The sequence below is a fragment of the Dermacentor albipictus genome, chromosome 2 (assembly GCF_038994185.2).
Source record: "Dermacentor albipictus isolate Rhodes 1998 colony chromosome 2, USDA_Dalb.pri_finalv2, whole genome shotgun sequence".
Lineage (NCBI taxonomy): Eukaryota > Metazoa > Arthropoda > Arachnida > Ixodida > Ixodidae > Dermacentor > Dermacentor albipictus.
Genome location: NC_091822.1, coordinates 91,879,682 through 91,895,843, shown reverse-complemented (window position 1 = coordinate 91,895,843; position 16,162 = coordinate 91,879,682). Strand labels below are relative to the sequence as shown.

Sequence of the window (16,162 nt, the reverse complement as noted above, 5' to 3'; positions counted from 1 at the left end):
ATGTTGGGCTAGGTAGTTTGTAATGTATCGGGAACAGAGGCATGTTGAGGCACGGAAGCCTCTGTTCCGTCTGCCTTGCTTCTACGCTCTTCCTGCAATTGCTTCTGCCGAGTCCAATGTTTCCACGAGTCAGCGGCCCAACGTTTGGCACATGTACTCATGGCCAGACGTTCGAACATACTGTGCTTGTCCACTCAAAATGTTCACACCTATATAGGGCACCTTTTAGGATAAATTTATAATTGTTGAGCAATTCTGCAGGATATGCTGTTTGTGCTTAATTAGGAATTCCCTATAAAATGAATGCCTACTACCAGGAACCACGTGCCAATTGAGCATTGTACTTTCTTGCCAATTCTTTAATGGAGTGTATACTGAATTATGACAAAGCTGTACACTTGTTGGGGGTTCTGCTGCTCAGCAGTAATACTGTGCTGCTTTTGTGATACTAAAAAACTGGCAGCATTTGTCTCCCTCAGATAATTTTTTTTTAATTTCTGCCCTTTATATAGGTTCATTGTAGATAGAGTGTTGTTTGTTATATATTTCATTACATTTATTTTGACGAAATTGTAATTCTGCGTGTTCTAAATTGCCATACCATAGCTGTGCACTTCTGGGTAAGGATGACCTCATTTTAACGGGAACTTTCATCCTGTGCATATTCTGTGATACCTGGATGAAGGCAATTAAGACTTCTTTCGATTCATACTGTATAATATAATGTAAGTTGCGTGTTGCAGTGTTTGTTACTCAGTACTACTACATTCATTGTCAGGCACTGAAGTGTGTGTAGTGTGGCATTGTTTACTGATGTAAAATTACAATAAACACTGCATGTATGTCATGCTAATGGTTTTTTGTCTGTTGCATGGCGGTAATTGGATATTGCTGCTTTAGTTGTCCCAAATGCAGTCGTTTTCCCTTTATCTATACTGTGCAAGGCAAGTTTGAAGGGCCAATTAACGAAACAACTGTAGACAGAAAGCACTATAATATTGTGTTTTGATAATTGCGGTCTCACTTTGTGTATTGTGTCCCCTGTACATCTTAAAACACTGCACAGAGACCATCCCTTTAACAACGTGTAGACTAGCAGCTGTGTATGTGGGGAGTTTTATTATTCTACTCTGCAATGACAAGTAGCTAAAACATTTTGTCAGTGTTAACCTCACTGATGTTAACCTTAGTTTCCAAAAATTAAAAACAAAAGACAGCATCACAATGAAGGTGCCCCGATTCTCTTTGTTTTTTATTTCATATTTAGCTGTTTGCACTTTCATTTTAACCAATTCCATGTGAGAAGACAAGCATTATTATGAGCAGTATTACAAATTGTTTGCACTTAATTATGATAAGCGATATGACGCCATTTGCAATGAGCTTGATCCTGGTTACCGATGGTGGATATGAAAAGGTTGAAGCATCTTCAAGTAATATTTTACAAAGAAAGTGACTGTGCTGCAGTGACAACCAATTGCAATATTGCACTGGCAAGCCAGGATAAAGACAGATCAGAGCATAACTGTGAGGTGGTATTCATTGGCAGCACTGACAGAACAACGGTGCGCGTGGTGCAGTTTGCACCGTCATCACAAGGTTGACTCGCGCGCGAGTCAACCTTGTGATGACGGTGCAAACTGCACCACGCGCACCGTTGTTCGAGCCGACAGCACTTGTTTCGGCGATCTGTGCGACAAGACTCGCCGCAAACTGCAATATTTTAGCTTCATTTTTATTTTCTCCCTTTCAAATGTAAGAACCAGAACAGAAGCGAAATTATCTCACTAGAGGGGGATCGCTTTGTGCGGCCAAACTGGATGTGCGCGCCTGTCAATGGTGATGACTGGACGGTGCGCACTATATCTTCACTTATGCTTGGGCCACGCGCTCCGCTGTTCAACTTTCATTTGACGCTGATAGTACATAAAGTAACGATAATAGTGTTATCGGCCATATTGACTTGCAAAACATAGGCTTACTACTAAATTGACACAAGCATGCATGCATGGTGCGATGCGCGCCCAAGCAAACATAACCACATCTCACTCAATGACCGCAGAAATTCGCTATCAAAACGCTGACGTGTGGAAACGCGACCGCTGGAGCGAGCGAATTCACCTCCATGCTGCATTTCACATCAGCGCGAACTAAGCTAGGAAAACACGGCGCACGCCTTACTCTGTCCCCGTCGAAGATGACTCAAGATACGACGGCCTGCGCGGCCGCGCATTCCGCACAAACCGCCGGAATACAACCGAGCCCTTTCCCCTTCCCTCCCCCTGGAACGTGACGAAAGATGGCGCGCTTCCTCCCTTGCGCGCGCGAGACTGAGCCGCCATCGTCACCTCAACCTCGCACGGCTTCGCTCGCGCGGCGGAGCTGTGATCGCCGTTCGACTTTATACGGAGCCTCACGGCGATGGTGATGGCAAAAATGCACCTGGAGTGTCCATATAATTGCGATCACAATAACATAAAATTGAACAGAGTGTCGAGCAATACCGAAGAGTCTGATAAACGCTGCCTGAACGTCCATGTAGAGAACCGGAAACAGACGCAACGTAATGGACTCCAAGAAGTGCGCCCTGTTATGAATACGAGTGAAGCAAAATGGCACTCGCCGTCCATATAGGCACTGAATAACAACAATTAAATAGGGCATGTGCACTGCGCTTCAGTGTGCAAAACTTTTCGGCGTCTCGTCATGTAATTGCATGGTTCTGGTTGATGATAAAGCGCAAGCCTCGTTCGTTTTGACACTAATGTGCCGTCTGACGCCCACACGCCCTTGATATCCACCAAACATTTTTACCATCACCTTTGAGGAATTTGCTGAATGTCTGTGTAGCCATATTACAGCTAAGCCTTATTAAACAACCGTGAATCATCGGCAAGTACAGTAATATTTCTTCGCTGCGAAATCTTTCGTTGCGAGGAAAGAGCGACGAGGCTTGAATGAAATCCAGATTTTCCTGCAAGTGCCTCTCCTTATACTTACCACATAAAATGCAGCTTCTTCCATTCCATTTTGTGAAACCGTAACTGTAAACTAGTAAACTTGTAGCTGTAAACCCACAAAGACAACGCAATCATGAACGATAATCTGAGTTTGATGCCTCAAAACTCACATTTAGGCAACAGGCACTTAGTGCAAATCGCGCTTTTTTTTCTTTTGCGAACGTGAACAGTCCTAATGGCCAGAAAGAAAGGCTAACAAGTACTCCTTTTATGCGAAAGCTTTACAAGTCGCATGAGGCAGAAAAGGCGGTGTTGTCCGAAACAAGTGGTTTCAAATGTCAACCTGGCGTCATCAGCATCAGGTGTAACGCCAATGGCAATGCAGAATACATTACATGGTATGACGTTAATTAGTCGTAATTATCCGTAATTACCGTGAATTAAAGTTAGAACAAATTAGAGAAAGGTGACTTAAGGTGGAGTAAAGCGAATTAAGCTGAATTATTTCATTTCATTTCATTTGGGCCCATTTACAAGCAAATGGTGGGGGCCAACGTAAAAGCTCCTTGTTGGCAGCTTGAGGGGTCCCTGGCCCCCTTTACATATTGGCAGACCGGTGGCAAGGAACACTTTCAGAAATGAAAAACAAATAACCGTGGATTACATCAATTAAAGGGAGTAATTATATTTCTTTCACTGAGAATACACGTGGTTTCACTGCACCATGGTGATTTAAATCGTAGTTTTCGCCACACAGATGAGCTCCGATGGTGTCAAGGCATGGATGCCAATGCCGGGTTCTAGTTAAGAATTTAGTACCGTGACAAGTGTTTTCGACCACTTGGTGGCCGTAATTTGTTCTCGAAAAAGGTATGAGCCATTTTTCATGGCTGCGCGTGTCATATGTGGGTATATTCTCTTGTAAGTTTGCTATATTTTTAAGTTGTTGCTATCTTTTACCTACAAGTAGTAGGGCGTAGGAGAGTTCGTTTGTAGAGATGATATTTTGTTATGTTGTTCTTGGTGAAAAGACCTTCAGTGTGTGAGTTGTACGGCACATTTGCGACAGCGGGTGTTATTTTTTTTTTGCATCAGTAGTACTTTCGAGAGTTTGGAAGCTGATGTTGTTCACCATACAATATGGCAATAATTTACATGCGAGGCAAACAATGCATTATAAATGATCAATTTAGCTGACGTTGGTAAAAGGTACCGATTCCAATTTATTATACCTGTTATGCGGCTCAGTTTCTGGAGTATGAGATCCACGTGAGCGTCCCATTGCAATGTTTCGGTAAAGTATATGCCAAGTACATTTACCGCGTCAACACCCTCTATAGTCTCAGAGTTGTATATTATTTTGTGGGTCAATGCAGTACACGTACCTCTTGTTTTAAATTTGACTGCTTGTATTTTATTCGAGTTTACTTTTAAAAAGTTTTCCTGGCTCCATTTTCAGACATGGGTTAAGAGATTGTTCGCTGCACCAATGAGACCTGTATAAGAGTTGTTTGATAAAGAAACACTTGTATCATCTGCGTAGTTTATGAATTTTGCTTCTCAGTGGATAAAAACTATGTCGTTGAAGTAGATGTTAAATAAAAATGGACTAAGTATACTTCCATGAGGGACACTTGTTCGTATTTGTCGTGTAGATCTGCTGGTGTTTACAGACACATATTGCTGCCGATTTCTAAGGTTTCTAAGGATTTCAGTAAGTGAAGAGTAAGGGCCCTGATGCCATATCTTTCAAGCTTAAGTATTAGGAGGTCATGATTTATGCAGTCGAACGCTTTTGTGAAGTCTATGAGTAGACCAATTAAAGGTAACTAATTTTCGAGGTTGTGCAGTATATATTCTTTGTGTGCTACATGTGCTGGTTCTGTTGATTTAACTTGTTGAAAACCGCATGGAGCGTCTGTTCTTAGCTTATGTTTCTTTCTGAAAGATGTTAATTGCTTAAGAATGATTTTATTCGAGATTTTTAGGAAACTGCGGGAGAATAGATATCGGACGGTAATTTTTTATATCCAGCTTGTCAGCATTCTTATATAACACAATTACGTTTGCAATTTTCATTTTTTCAGGGAAAGTACCTGATGTTATGCTTAAGGTATAGATATAAGCTAACACAGGTGCAATGTCACAAATAACGTGTTGGATAGGTCTTATTTGGAGGCCATCAGCATCGCAGCTACATGAATTTTTTTCCGGTTTAGAAAAACTGAACAAACCTCGGTAGGGGTTGTCGCTTGAAAAAAAAATAGTGTCCATAGTTGCAGGGAACTGAAATGTATATGGTGGGCTTTCTGCTGAATGGGAATCAGTGTCTGCAAAGTAATCATTAAATGCGTTAACTAAATAATCTCCGGTTAAAAGGCATCCGTTTACAGAAACTTTCTTTGTAGGTTCAGTGTTTTGTGTGCGTCCAATTAGCTCATTATCTTGTTCCAGATCTTCTCTGTACGTCCCTCGCATGAAGAAAAAGTACGTAAATAAGAGCGATTTCGTGTACTTCTTAGCTCTTTATTTAATTTATTTCTAAATGTTTTCAAGCAATTTAGATCCTCGCCGTTCCGAGATTTTATAAACCTGGCATGAAGTTTATCTCTTTTCTTTATTTTTTTAGAAGCTCTTTGGTGATCCAAGGTTTCCGATAAGCTTTGTGGTTTCTTTTCTTGTGTATGAAATGTTGCGCATAAACAGCTGAGAATTTTTTAAAGAAAATGTGGTATGCTGGCTCAGCCTCCTTTTGTTGAAGAACCTCCTTCCGAGATACTTGTCTCAAGGCATGTTGAAAGGCAATTAATGTGTACTCGTTTATTGCCTGAAATGTTTTTTCAGTGTTATCTTTTTCGGTTTCGTTTGCTCTTGTGTGCATAAGCAGGACTATTGGCATGTGGTCACTAAGAGGACAGTTTGAGTCTCCACTATAGTTGCTAAGAGAGAGAGAGAGAGAAAACATTTATTTATCATGAGTTTGGGCGACTTCCTCGCAGGGTGGAGCCCTTAGTTCAGGGCCCCATTGGCTCGCGCCACTCCGCGTGCCCGCCGGATTAGCCGTCGCTGCTCTTGCGGGTCTGAGCTGGTCAGCGCAGTCTCCCAGGAGGAAGGGGAAGGTGAAGGAATAGGGGAGTAGCCCGGAGGGTGTGGGCGCTCCCAGGTGCAATGGTATACTGTGGGCTTTGCTCCACAATAGGGACAGTATGAGGGATATTGTGTGGGGTGGAAGAGGTGAAGATAAAAGAGGCAGGGAAATGAATTAGTTTGCAGCTGTCGCCACGCGACGGTATCTTCTCGACTGAGGGAATTATGTGGTGGAGAGCAGTGGCCCCTGGTATCTCTGTAATATTGTAGAGTTTCAGTGTAGTTCAGTGGTTCTGTCGGTGTGTCGTCTGGGTTGGACAGCTCTTCCGATGGCGCCCGGTTAGCGAGCTCTCGGGCTACCGCATTAGCGCGTTCATTACCATGGAGAGAGGCGTGTCCAGGTGTCCAGACGATACGCACCCTGTGTAACGCTGAGGGGTGTAATGATGTAAGGATGCGGTGTGTGTAGGGTGTCACCCTCCCTTGTGCCAAAGTCCTGCAGGCGGTCTGAGAACCAGTGACCACTGTGATAGGTCCATCCGGCGCCGGCATGGTTGAAGCGTGTACGATGGCTAGGGCAATAGCAGCCTCTTCCGCCGTGCCACTGTCCACAGTGCTGAGCGTGGCCGAAGCTCTCAGAATGTCTGCACTGTCTAGTACGACTAGGCATAGGGCATTTTTTTGTGGGTAGCGGGCCACGTCGGTGTATAGGACTGGAGTGTTTGATTTGTCATCGCCAAATAGGCGAGCCAGGGCTTGTGCTCTTGCCTTTCGCCGACCTTTATAACGGTCAGGGTGCATATTCCGAGGAATTGGGGCCACGTGAATTTTGTTGCGAATGCTAAGCGGAAGAAGTTTGCGGTTTCCTGTTGTAATTTTCTTGGTATTTGGTATCCTAGCCAGGATAGAATGTGGCACCGTTGCATTGTTCGTTGCAGACATTACAATTGGCTGTTAAAATGAGCTTCAACTAGTTCGCGGATGGTGTTGTGCACCCCCAGTCGTAGTAGTAGCTGCGTAGACGCATGTTGAGGTAGTCCCAGCGCTGCCTTTAGTGCCGTACGGAGGAGGGTGTCCATCTGGTGCATCTCAGTCTGAGTCAGATTATGATAGGGGAGGTGGTAGGTTATACGGCCTATTATGAGGGCTTGCACGATTCGGAGTAAGTCTTTTTCTTTCAGGCCTTGTCGGCGGTTTGTAATGCGCTTTATCATGTGCGTTATTTGGGTAACTTGTTGGCGGAGCACGTGTAGGGTATGTGTGACTTTCCCGTTGTGTTGTATGTGAAGTCCTAGTACACGTAGTCTGTCTACCCTTGGAATAACGTTGCCATTGAGATGCAATGTGATGGCTGGTGGAATATCGGCCTTGTTCCGTTTTTTGAATACAAGCAGGAGCTCCGACTTCTCAGCTGCGCATGTGAGTCCTCCGGCTGTCGCATACTCTTGAACTATATCTACGGCTTCCTGTAGTGCATCTTGAATGGCGCCGTCTGACCCTGTGGTCACCCAGATTGTAATATCATCGGCGTACAGGGCGTGCTGCACGTTCGGAAGTTTGTCGAGGAGCGCTGGTAGCTTTGCCATCGCCACGTTGAACAGGGTGGGTGAGAGAACCGAACCCTGGGGAGTCCCTCTGCCGGAAAGTTTTATGATATCCGACCGAATATCACCTAGGCGGATGGTGGCTGTTCGGTCAGATAAAAAGGCTCGGACATAATCATATATGCGCTTTCCGCATCGGGAGAATGCAAGGTTGTTTAGAATGAGTTCATGTGAGACGTTATCGAAGGCTCCTTTGAGGTCCAACGCCAGAATGGCTCTTGTTTGAGCTTTACTTGGACCATCCACAACTTCCTCCTTAACTTGTAGGAGTATGTCCTGCGCAGACAGACCTAGTCGATAGCCGAATAAGGTATTGGGAAAGAATTGGTTCGCTTCGAGGTGAGGCTGGAGGCGATTTAGAACTACGCGCTCGAAGAGTTTGCCAATACACGAAGTCAAGGAAATGGGTCAGATTTTGGAGTGACAGCGGTTTCCCGGCTTTCGGAATTAAGGTGATATCGGCGTGTCGCCATTCCTGTGGAAGCGTTCCGTTTTGCCAATTGTCGTTGTAGTATGCCGTGAGTTGTATAGCCTGGTCGTCGAGGTTGCGTAGCCGTGCATAGTGAATGCCGTCTGCTCCGGGCGCCGTGTTTCGTCTTATGCCGTGTAGGGCTGCTCTCACTTCTGTCTCTGTAATGTCGTCGTCCAATTGGGTTGCTTCCTCGTGTGGATAGTCTTCGTACTCCGGTTGGTGGCCTGTAGCAATGTATCTTTGTTGCAGTGTTTGGAGGAGCGCGTCATCATTCATTTGTTCCTTGTGGATTATAGTGCGGACTGTGTTCGTTGTGTGCGTTTTTGTGTGCGTTGGGTCGAGCAGTGCTCTGAGGAGGGACCACGTTTTGGAACTACTTAGTGTGCCATTGAGGCGGTCGTAGAGGTTGTGCCAATTGCTATTAGTCAGGCTGGTGGCGTATTCTTCAGCTTCTGCTGTGATTCGGGCGATTCTTTGTTTCAGCCTACGGTTGTGCCTCTGCCTCTTCCATCGTTTGGTCAGGCCTCCTCGAGCATCCCAGAGATGGAGCAGATGTCTGTCCACATCCGGTGTCTCCGTTGTTGCAGTAATTTGCTTAGTGGCCGCTTTAAAATCTGCTTGTAGCTGTTGTGTCCACTCGCGTAGAGATGGCGGGTCGTGTTGTTCAGATGTGGTTCTGTTGCGCCGGCAAGTGTCGCAGTTCGTTATTTTAATTGAACGTTCTGGGGTGCGTATGGCCACTAGTTGGACTTCTGTGGCTACGAATTAGTTGCTAAGAATGGATTATAGTTGTCATAAAAAGATCAAGAGTAGTTTTCGTTGTCTCTGTTATTCTCGTGAAGGTTTAACTGCATTTACACATCCGCTTGACACAAAAATTCTTTGAAACATCGTTTTCCTAGCACCATCGGAACTCATATCAATATTGAAGTCTCCCCCTAAGACCACTTTATATTTGTTTTCTGACGCTAATTCTAGCATGTGCTCTAAAAAATCAACAAAAAGGTTCCAACAAACCATCCGGCGGGCGGTAACATACTACTAAGAGTACGCCCGTTGTTTGCACACACACAACATTTCACAGTTTTCTTTCATACAAGAATACTCGGCTAACAGTTCACGTGTTAGAGAATCATCTATCAAAACAGGTACTCGGTTCGGTTTTTAAGAAATACTTTTTTGCGAGGCAGGGGAAAGACATCAGAGCAATACCATGTTTCGCTTAGCATGACTACATTAACTGGCTATTTATATCAGAAAAAAGTTTCTAATTCAGGTTGCTTGCCGGAGAGTGACTGAATGTTCATATGTATGCAAGACAGTCCCTTCTTTCGAGTGGCCAAGGACGTGAACCAATCCTCCTTGCCAATACATCCCAAGTAATTCATCATGCCAAGGAGTCAAATGATAGCAACAAGTTGGCATTCGTTCAAATGGAACACGAAGATCGTTTTCACCCTTACCGACAATTGCCGATTCACCGTTTGCCCTACGGACGAGATCTTTTCCATTTGAGTGCCACACAAACTTGTATCCCGCTTCCTTTGCCCATTATTTGGCAGTGGCAAGGAGCTTCCTCGAGGGAGAGGTTAGATTTTCGTTAATGAAGATTTTGCCCTGGTCGTCCCTTAAAGCTCGCCTTTTGGCAATCCATGCATCCCTCAGTTCCTGCTGTGCAAGGTGGATAATAATTCCTCGCGTTTTTCTTTGGTTTGCAGGGAGCCTATGAACTGCAGCAACATCTTCCTCAGTTAGAGGTTGAACTTCAAGTTTCTTTGCACGAGCATTTACCTTTTCGCGTAGGTTTTCGCTGTCAACCCCAGGTACACCCTGTATTTCAATGTTAAGACGTCTGTTATGCCACCCAAGTGCCTGTGTCAGCCTGAACCTGATCGAGCTCCCTAGGAGAAGCATACTTCTCTATTTTTTCTACTTTCCGTTTGACAATGTTTAGTTCCTTTTCGTGGCTTTCAAGCCTTCTTTGAATTTTATGAAAGTGATCGGAAAGTTTTTGGATGAACTGTTCGATCCCGTCTACTTCCTTTGGCCGACTAACAAGCAAGTTTAGTTTTTGGTCCATTTCAGCAAGTTTTTTTATTATCCCATTTTGATTATTACACGCTTTGGCAGAGGAGGAGCTTTTACTTCCTGTGGGTTTGCAAGACTTGCATTTCTAAGATTTTTTGAATTGCTCGCTTTTGCCCTTAATGGCACTTTCGGGAACGCCGGAGCAGGTACCGCTATGATACGAAAATTCACATTGTGAACAAGTCAGAAACAATTCGCTTTCATCTATCACAGAGCGACATTCACAGCAACGCGACATAGTTTGCAACTGTACGGGTCTATGACTTTCAAAAGTAAGGCAATAAAAACAACAAATCAACATAAATTTGTGGACTGGCCGTAGCGGAAAGAGCGCTTTGCAAGATGAGACGTAGAGAAAGAAACCAACCTGGGAAACGCAGAAATAGCGATAAGTGCCGTGTTCTTTGCGCTCCACCGCCACAGCCAATATGACAGGAAACGCCCCCGGCTAAGTTACGAGCAGCGCTTCGTCGACCACGATGGCAGCACACGTGGTGCGGCTTGCAAACAGAAGGCGCGAAGTTCGAATGTCCAGGTTAGCAGAGGCGATGAAAATGCTTTTGGCAAGTAGCATACTACTGAAGATGGAAGCAGCTGGGCAGGTCCAAGAGAAGTTGTACTACAAGCCTGTTGTATTAGCGTTGGGTCCCCAGCCAACCTCGGAAACACAGAAAGAGGGACAAGTGCCGGGTCCTTTGCGCTCCATCGCCACAGCCAATATGATTTAAGGAATAAAGTGAATTAAGGCGGATTAAGGTTCGTACAAATTGGACCAAGGTGGAATAATGAGGATTAAAGTAGAGTTGTGAAGTTAGAGTAACGTGACTTAAGGTGCAGTAGAGTGGATTAAGGTGAAGTGAATAAAAGAGAGATAAAGTGGATTAGGGCGGAGTAATGTTGGCCCAAATTAGAGCAAGGTGGATTAACGTGGATTAAAGTAGAGTACTGAAAGACACGCGACAATGTATGATGTCACGTATTATGGTCACCTGATAATTAGAAGCGAAATTGATTCCAAGATCCTCATCTAAGACGTCACGTCACGTGCAACGTAATGACGTCACATCACTCTAAGCGTTACCATTGGTTCACGTGGCGCGTCGTACGATACGTGTCCAGACATATACCGTGCACATTATCGCAAAGGGGATTAGGGGAACGGAGGTAGCGCCGCTACGGTATATGAACGCTGCAGCAAGCCGCTTCGTCAGTACGAGATATGCCTATCTGGGGTCATTGGCATCCATAATGCCTTCGCACTCAAACGAAGTAAAGATACTTAGGTGACTAATTTTTTTTCCTAATTGTGAAATGGCGTGCAGGCATCCCAGGCTTATAGTACCCGCAACGGAATTCCTCCGCTCGCAATTCACGAGCGAAAGCGTGTTCCTTCACATCTTATTGAGCTGAAAGGTCTGCAGTATTGCTTGGGGCTAAACAAACGGGCGTGCTTTATTACATCGATTTTGTTTAAGAAAACAAAACAAGTTGCATTTCTAGAGCTGTTGTAAAGTGTAGTTGTTGCAGTCCTGCGTCTAATCTTTATTAAGTTCAAGTTCTGATGTTTTTCTTCCGTTTATTTTACACCACTTTCGCACTGTGTAAAGCTCAGGAGCTCGTCAACCTACGGCTTTTTCTCATGTAGCCCTCTGCCGAGTGGAGGTGAAATAAAGCTTGATTGATTGATTGATTGATTGATTGACGTACCGCTTGCAAGATTGCAATTGTATTTTCTTCACTAACCCACGCAGTAGGATTAATTTTCAAGAGGCCGGACAAATACAGCGTCACGTTGATTCCTTTTCTGTCAGGTAGTTGGCCACGAGATCATGCACGGATACGATATGGTGGGGTCGCAGATCGATGACACCGGGAAAGTGCGGATGTGGTTTACTCCCGAAGCTACGCAGCGCTACTTGGAGAGAGCCCGTTGCCTGCAACACTCCTACGAGAATGTGAGTACAATTTTCACAGGACTCCGGTCGTAAAGTATGTAGACTCAAATTGTTTCAAGAAATCCGGAGAATGCTTGAATATCCGTAAATTCTTAAACGACTCATCCTGTCAAATCGCGCTTGAGGCACGAGTTGCATGCACACTAATGAATTATGCGCATCAATGCATAATAATTTTAACAATTTGTATGAATCTTCTCTTTTCGACCTACGTAAATTGCCAAGAATCTGCACTTTAACAATGTTGATAGACAAAACGACACAATACTGCAAATTTATGCATAACCGCCCATACGTCCCATGTGTCTTGCACCTCACACGCTGTTACCACGCGACATGTGGTATTGACCTGACTGACAGGTTCCTGAACATTCATCGATGCGACCATGTGAATCACGTCCACCAAACACTTTGCGGCCCACTGTCAGACGTGCAGATAGAAAGTTCAATTGGGGAAGACCACTATCATGCACAGATCGAAGTGCCCACGAACGCTGTAGTTATATCTTCGATACGTCACCGTGGCACACAAACTTTTTTCGCAATGACGTAGCATTCCTGCAGGATCATGGGCTATCAAGAAAAAAATATCGCAGGCAGCAGCTCTTGTTCTTTCACGTGAAAAGCAGACATCATTATTCACGCGTCCCGTGTCTTAAATGTCGCCCCGTGAGCGTATAGATCATGAAACCACGTGTTAATATTCAAAAGATTCGGCCGATTTCTCAAAACATTTGCAGTCAACCTACTTTTTCAAAAGTGGACATCAGTACAGACTTGCCTTTATCGAATTGGCTGTTATTTTGTGCCAATGAGTGAAGCTTGCGTACGGTTCGAGAGCAGCAAAAAAAAAAAAAAAAACGCTGTAAGTATCCAATTGTTTTCCAATTTTGAAGCAACTGTTCTTGAGTAAAAAAACGGCAGCCTTTTTTGGAGTCCACCATTCGCCTTTTGCCAAAGAAAGCCGCTGCTACCTAACGCATTTAGACGTCTGGGAAATCGAGCAAAATATTCCGTTTCCCATCAGGCAGACAGAAATTTGTACGATTTATTAGGATTTCTCGAAAGACATTGATTTATCTCTCAACATCCGGACACTGTTTAATATTCCGCTCTCTATTTTACGCCTAAGGGGTAGCTCTTGAGAATTGGGCAATGGAAATAATGAAGGATATCGCAGACGAAATAGCCTGATGGGAAACAGCAAGTTATTTGTTTGTTTGTTTAGACTACTTTCCTGGCCCGAATACATTATAAAAAGGAGTGGTAAATATAACAAAAGCGGTACATAATTGTACAATAATAGGTTTAGAAAAACGGCCGAAAACACAGTGGTCTAGAAATTGTCAACGTTGGAAATGGCAGCGATGGAAGGAGGTAGGCCGTTCCTGTCGGCACTGGTCTTGGGAATAAGAGAATGATGACACATTTTCGTTCTAAAAAATCGAACATCAACTTCAAACACGTGATCGGAGCGGGATAAAATGTATGATGAGCAAACTGTAAGAGGACCGCTTGATAGTGGATTATGGTGATAAATTTTGTGGCCATTTTGCGCAATGACAGTTCCGGTAAGATAAGCGTGTTTTTCATGGAAGTAATGCTCGCATAAAGGGAATAGTTAGATAAGATAAAACCTGCTGCGCGATTTTAGATTGATTCTAGTATGCTTATCTGTGTGATTTGATAAGGATCCCATGCTGTAGATACATATTCTAACTGCGGCCGCATTAATGTTTATTAGAGGGTTAGCTTTATCGGCAGTATGAACGCAACCGTTTTCATTTCAACATGCTTTACCAACGCGGTAGTCACTACCACCGTAGCATACATCTCGAATGATACCGCTTCCTATGTTGACCGCGTGAGTTTGCGTACAATGTTTATTACAAATGGCAAAGCCTTAGGACGGGTGACCTAAAATATCTCATCGTATCCTGCACTAACCTATTGCCACTATAAAAATCACAAAGGTATGATGTCAGCGATAGCGCCCACTGTGCTGTGGTTCGTAGCCTCGGGTGATTAACAGTTGTAGAAAACTGAAAGTCGCTGAATCCAACCCTTCGACAACGGCAGCTGCCTCCGTCACGGCAGCAACTGACGAATACAGACTTCCGCTATTTCCCGTGAATGGCTCTTTTGTTTGGGCTAGCACCGGGAGTGCTTCAGTACTGCTACCACACCATACGAATACTAGACAAGCCCCTTGAAAGCATTATCTAAAGAGTTTCCTTCGCCTCAGCTTTTTCCGTGAACATTTTACTATGTAATGATTAAACATTTCTAAAGAGTTCGCTGAGCGCTTGCAGGAAGACAAGATGGAATATGCGAATGGTTGGACCTTGATAATACATAGATATTGAGACATGCTATTACGAGCCGCTGTTTCAAACAAATGCGTGATTAACTTTCCCTTCCGCGATTACAACGACGTCGGCTATATACCTCGCAGGTGCAGCCAAGCGCCCGCCAAGGCGTGCCTAATAACGGGACGTTTGTGACGGTAGGTTCGGAAAACCTGGCCGACATCGTGGGCGCGATGATTTCTTACGCCGCCTTCGCATCCCTCCCTCAACCTCAGCGGGACACCATTTTACCGGGACTCGGCATGACCGCTGAACAGCTGTTCTTTGTCAGCCACTGCGCAAAATGGTGTTCCCTCAGACAGACAAGCGTAGCCGGGTACGCGACAAGCCGACTGCGCTGCCTTGTACCCCTGATGAACATGGCCGAATTCTCGGCGGCATTCGCCTGCCCCCAGGCCGCACCCATGAACCCGCCGAACAAGTGCCCGTTTTGGGCGTGAAAGCAATTTTCCTCCGCTACGGACCCACCACTTCGGCGCTCTCCTAAAATGCAACGGGACAGTTCCGCGCCACTGTGGATGCGCACGTATTTCTGCTCCTCCAAACATATCTAGTCAAAGCGTACAGTCTCTCACTTCACTGTGGTCATCCAAAAGAGATGCTTCCAAAAAACTCCGCGCTCTATAATCCTGCAAGTAAATTTATGCGTAAACGAATACGGGGTTTTCAGCAACTAATTTGACTGCATGAGCCATTCTCGACAATGATCTAAATACACGGATTTTAAAAGGCGCTACGCGAAGGTCATCTGATGTCAAGAACAAAACGAATAATTTTCTCTGCCCTACCGGCGAAACATATCTACGGCTCTAGTGCCTGTCGTTAAAATACTTGCATGCAGTATTAGTAAGCAATAAAAAAATGTATTCGTGCTTTTCTGTCACCCACTGCTCACAAACAAAACAGCGTGCCCCACCTAAAGCGTACCAACTGTTTGCACAGACAGCCTAACCGAAACAAGCAAGAACATCTAAGCCTATTGAAGATACATTATAAGATAAATAATTAAAAAATACTGTTAGTAGCGCTCTCTCAAAAACATTTAGATATAACTTCACGTTGTGCTCGAGCGGGATGATTACAATCCGTACTGCAAGGCACGCCGATCCCAGCTCGAACTGAACTATAAGCGGCTCAATTTGAAAGCGAGCATTTATTTTATTTTTTTAACACCACTACAATGTCCTCACCACGCCGTGAAGCACGTGGCTGCCACCCCTTTCGCAAAACTGGTGTTAGCTGATATGGCGTCACTCAGGAGAACGCCTGGCGCTGGATATCAAATGCCGCTCACGAAGAATAGATTCTGGCATTTTACGTGTCAAAACCGCTATATAATAATGAGGCACACCGTAGTGGGGGGACTCCGGAATAATTTTGATCACCTGGGTTTCTTTACCTGCCCCCAATGCACGGGACACAGACCCTTTTGCATTTCGTCCCCATCGACATGCGGCCACCACAACCGGGATTCGATCGCGCGACCTAGTGCCCATATTAGAGCACCACCATTAGCTGCTAAACTACCGTAACGTGTGTTCAGCTCACGAAAAGGACTCTTCATTTGCAAACCAGGCACATGTTCTTGAATATGACTACAGCCTCTATCGCCGAAGAAGGCATAACT

At 44.7% G+C, this 16,162-nt stretch overlaps 1 protein-coding gene across 6 annotated transcripts in view; it reads left to right on the top strand.

Moving 5' to 3' along the window:
• The window catches only part of LOC135902706 (neprilysin-1-like), a 76,462-nt gene extending 61,271 nt beyond the window's left edge, over nucleotides 1–15,191 (top strand). For 5 of the 6 annotated variants that reach the window (XM_070533734.1, XM_070533730.1, XM_070533731.1 and 2 more), the window contains 2 exons: nucleotides 12,023–12,166; nucleotides 14,622–15,191. In XM_070533734.1, the coding sequence (XP_070389835.1) occupies nucleotides 12,023–12,166; nucleotides 14,622–14,975 (498 nt within the window). In that variant the 3' untranslated portion in view covers nucleotides 14,976–15,191. The remainder of the gene's footprint in view (nucleotides 1–12,022; nucleotides 12,167–14,621) is intronic. The other variant, XM_070533735.1, reaches the window with a different exon arrangement.
• Nucleotides 15,192–16,162: the final 971 nt, after the last annotated feature.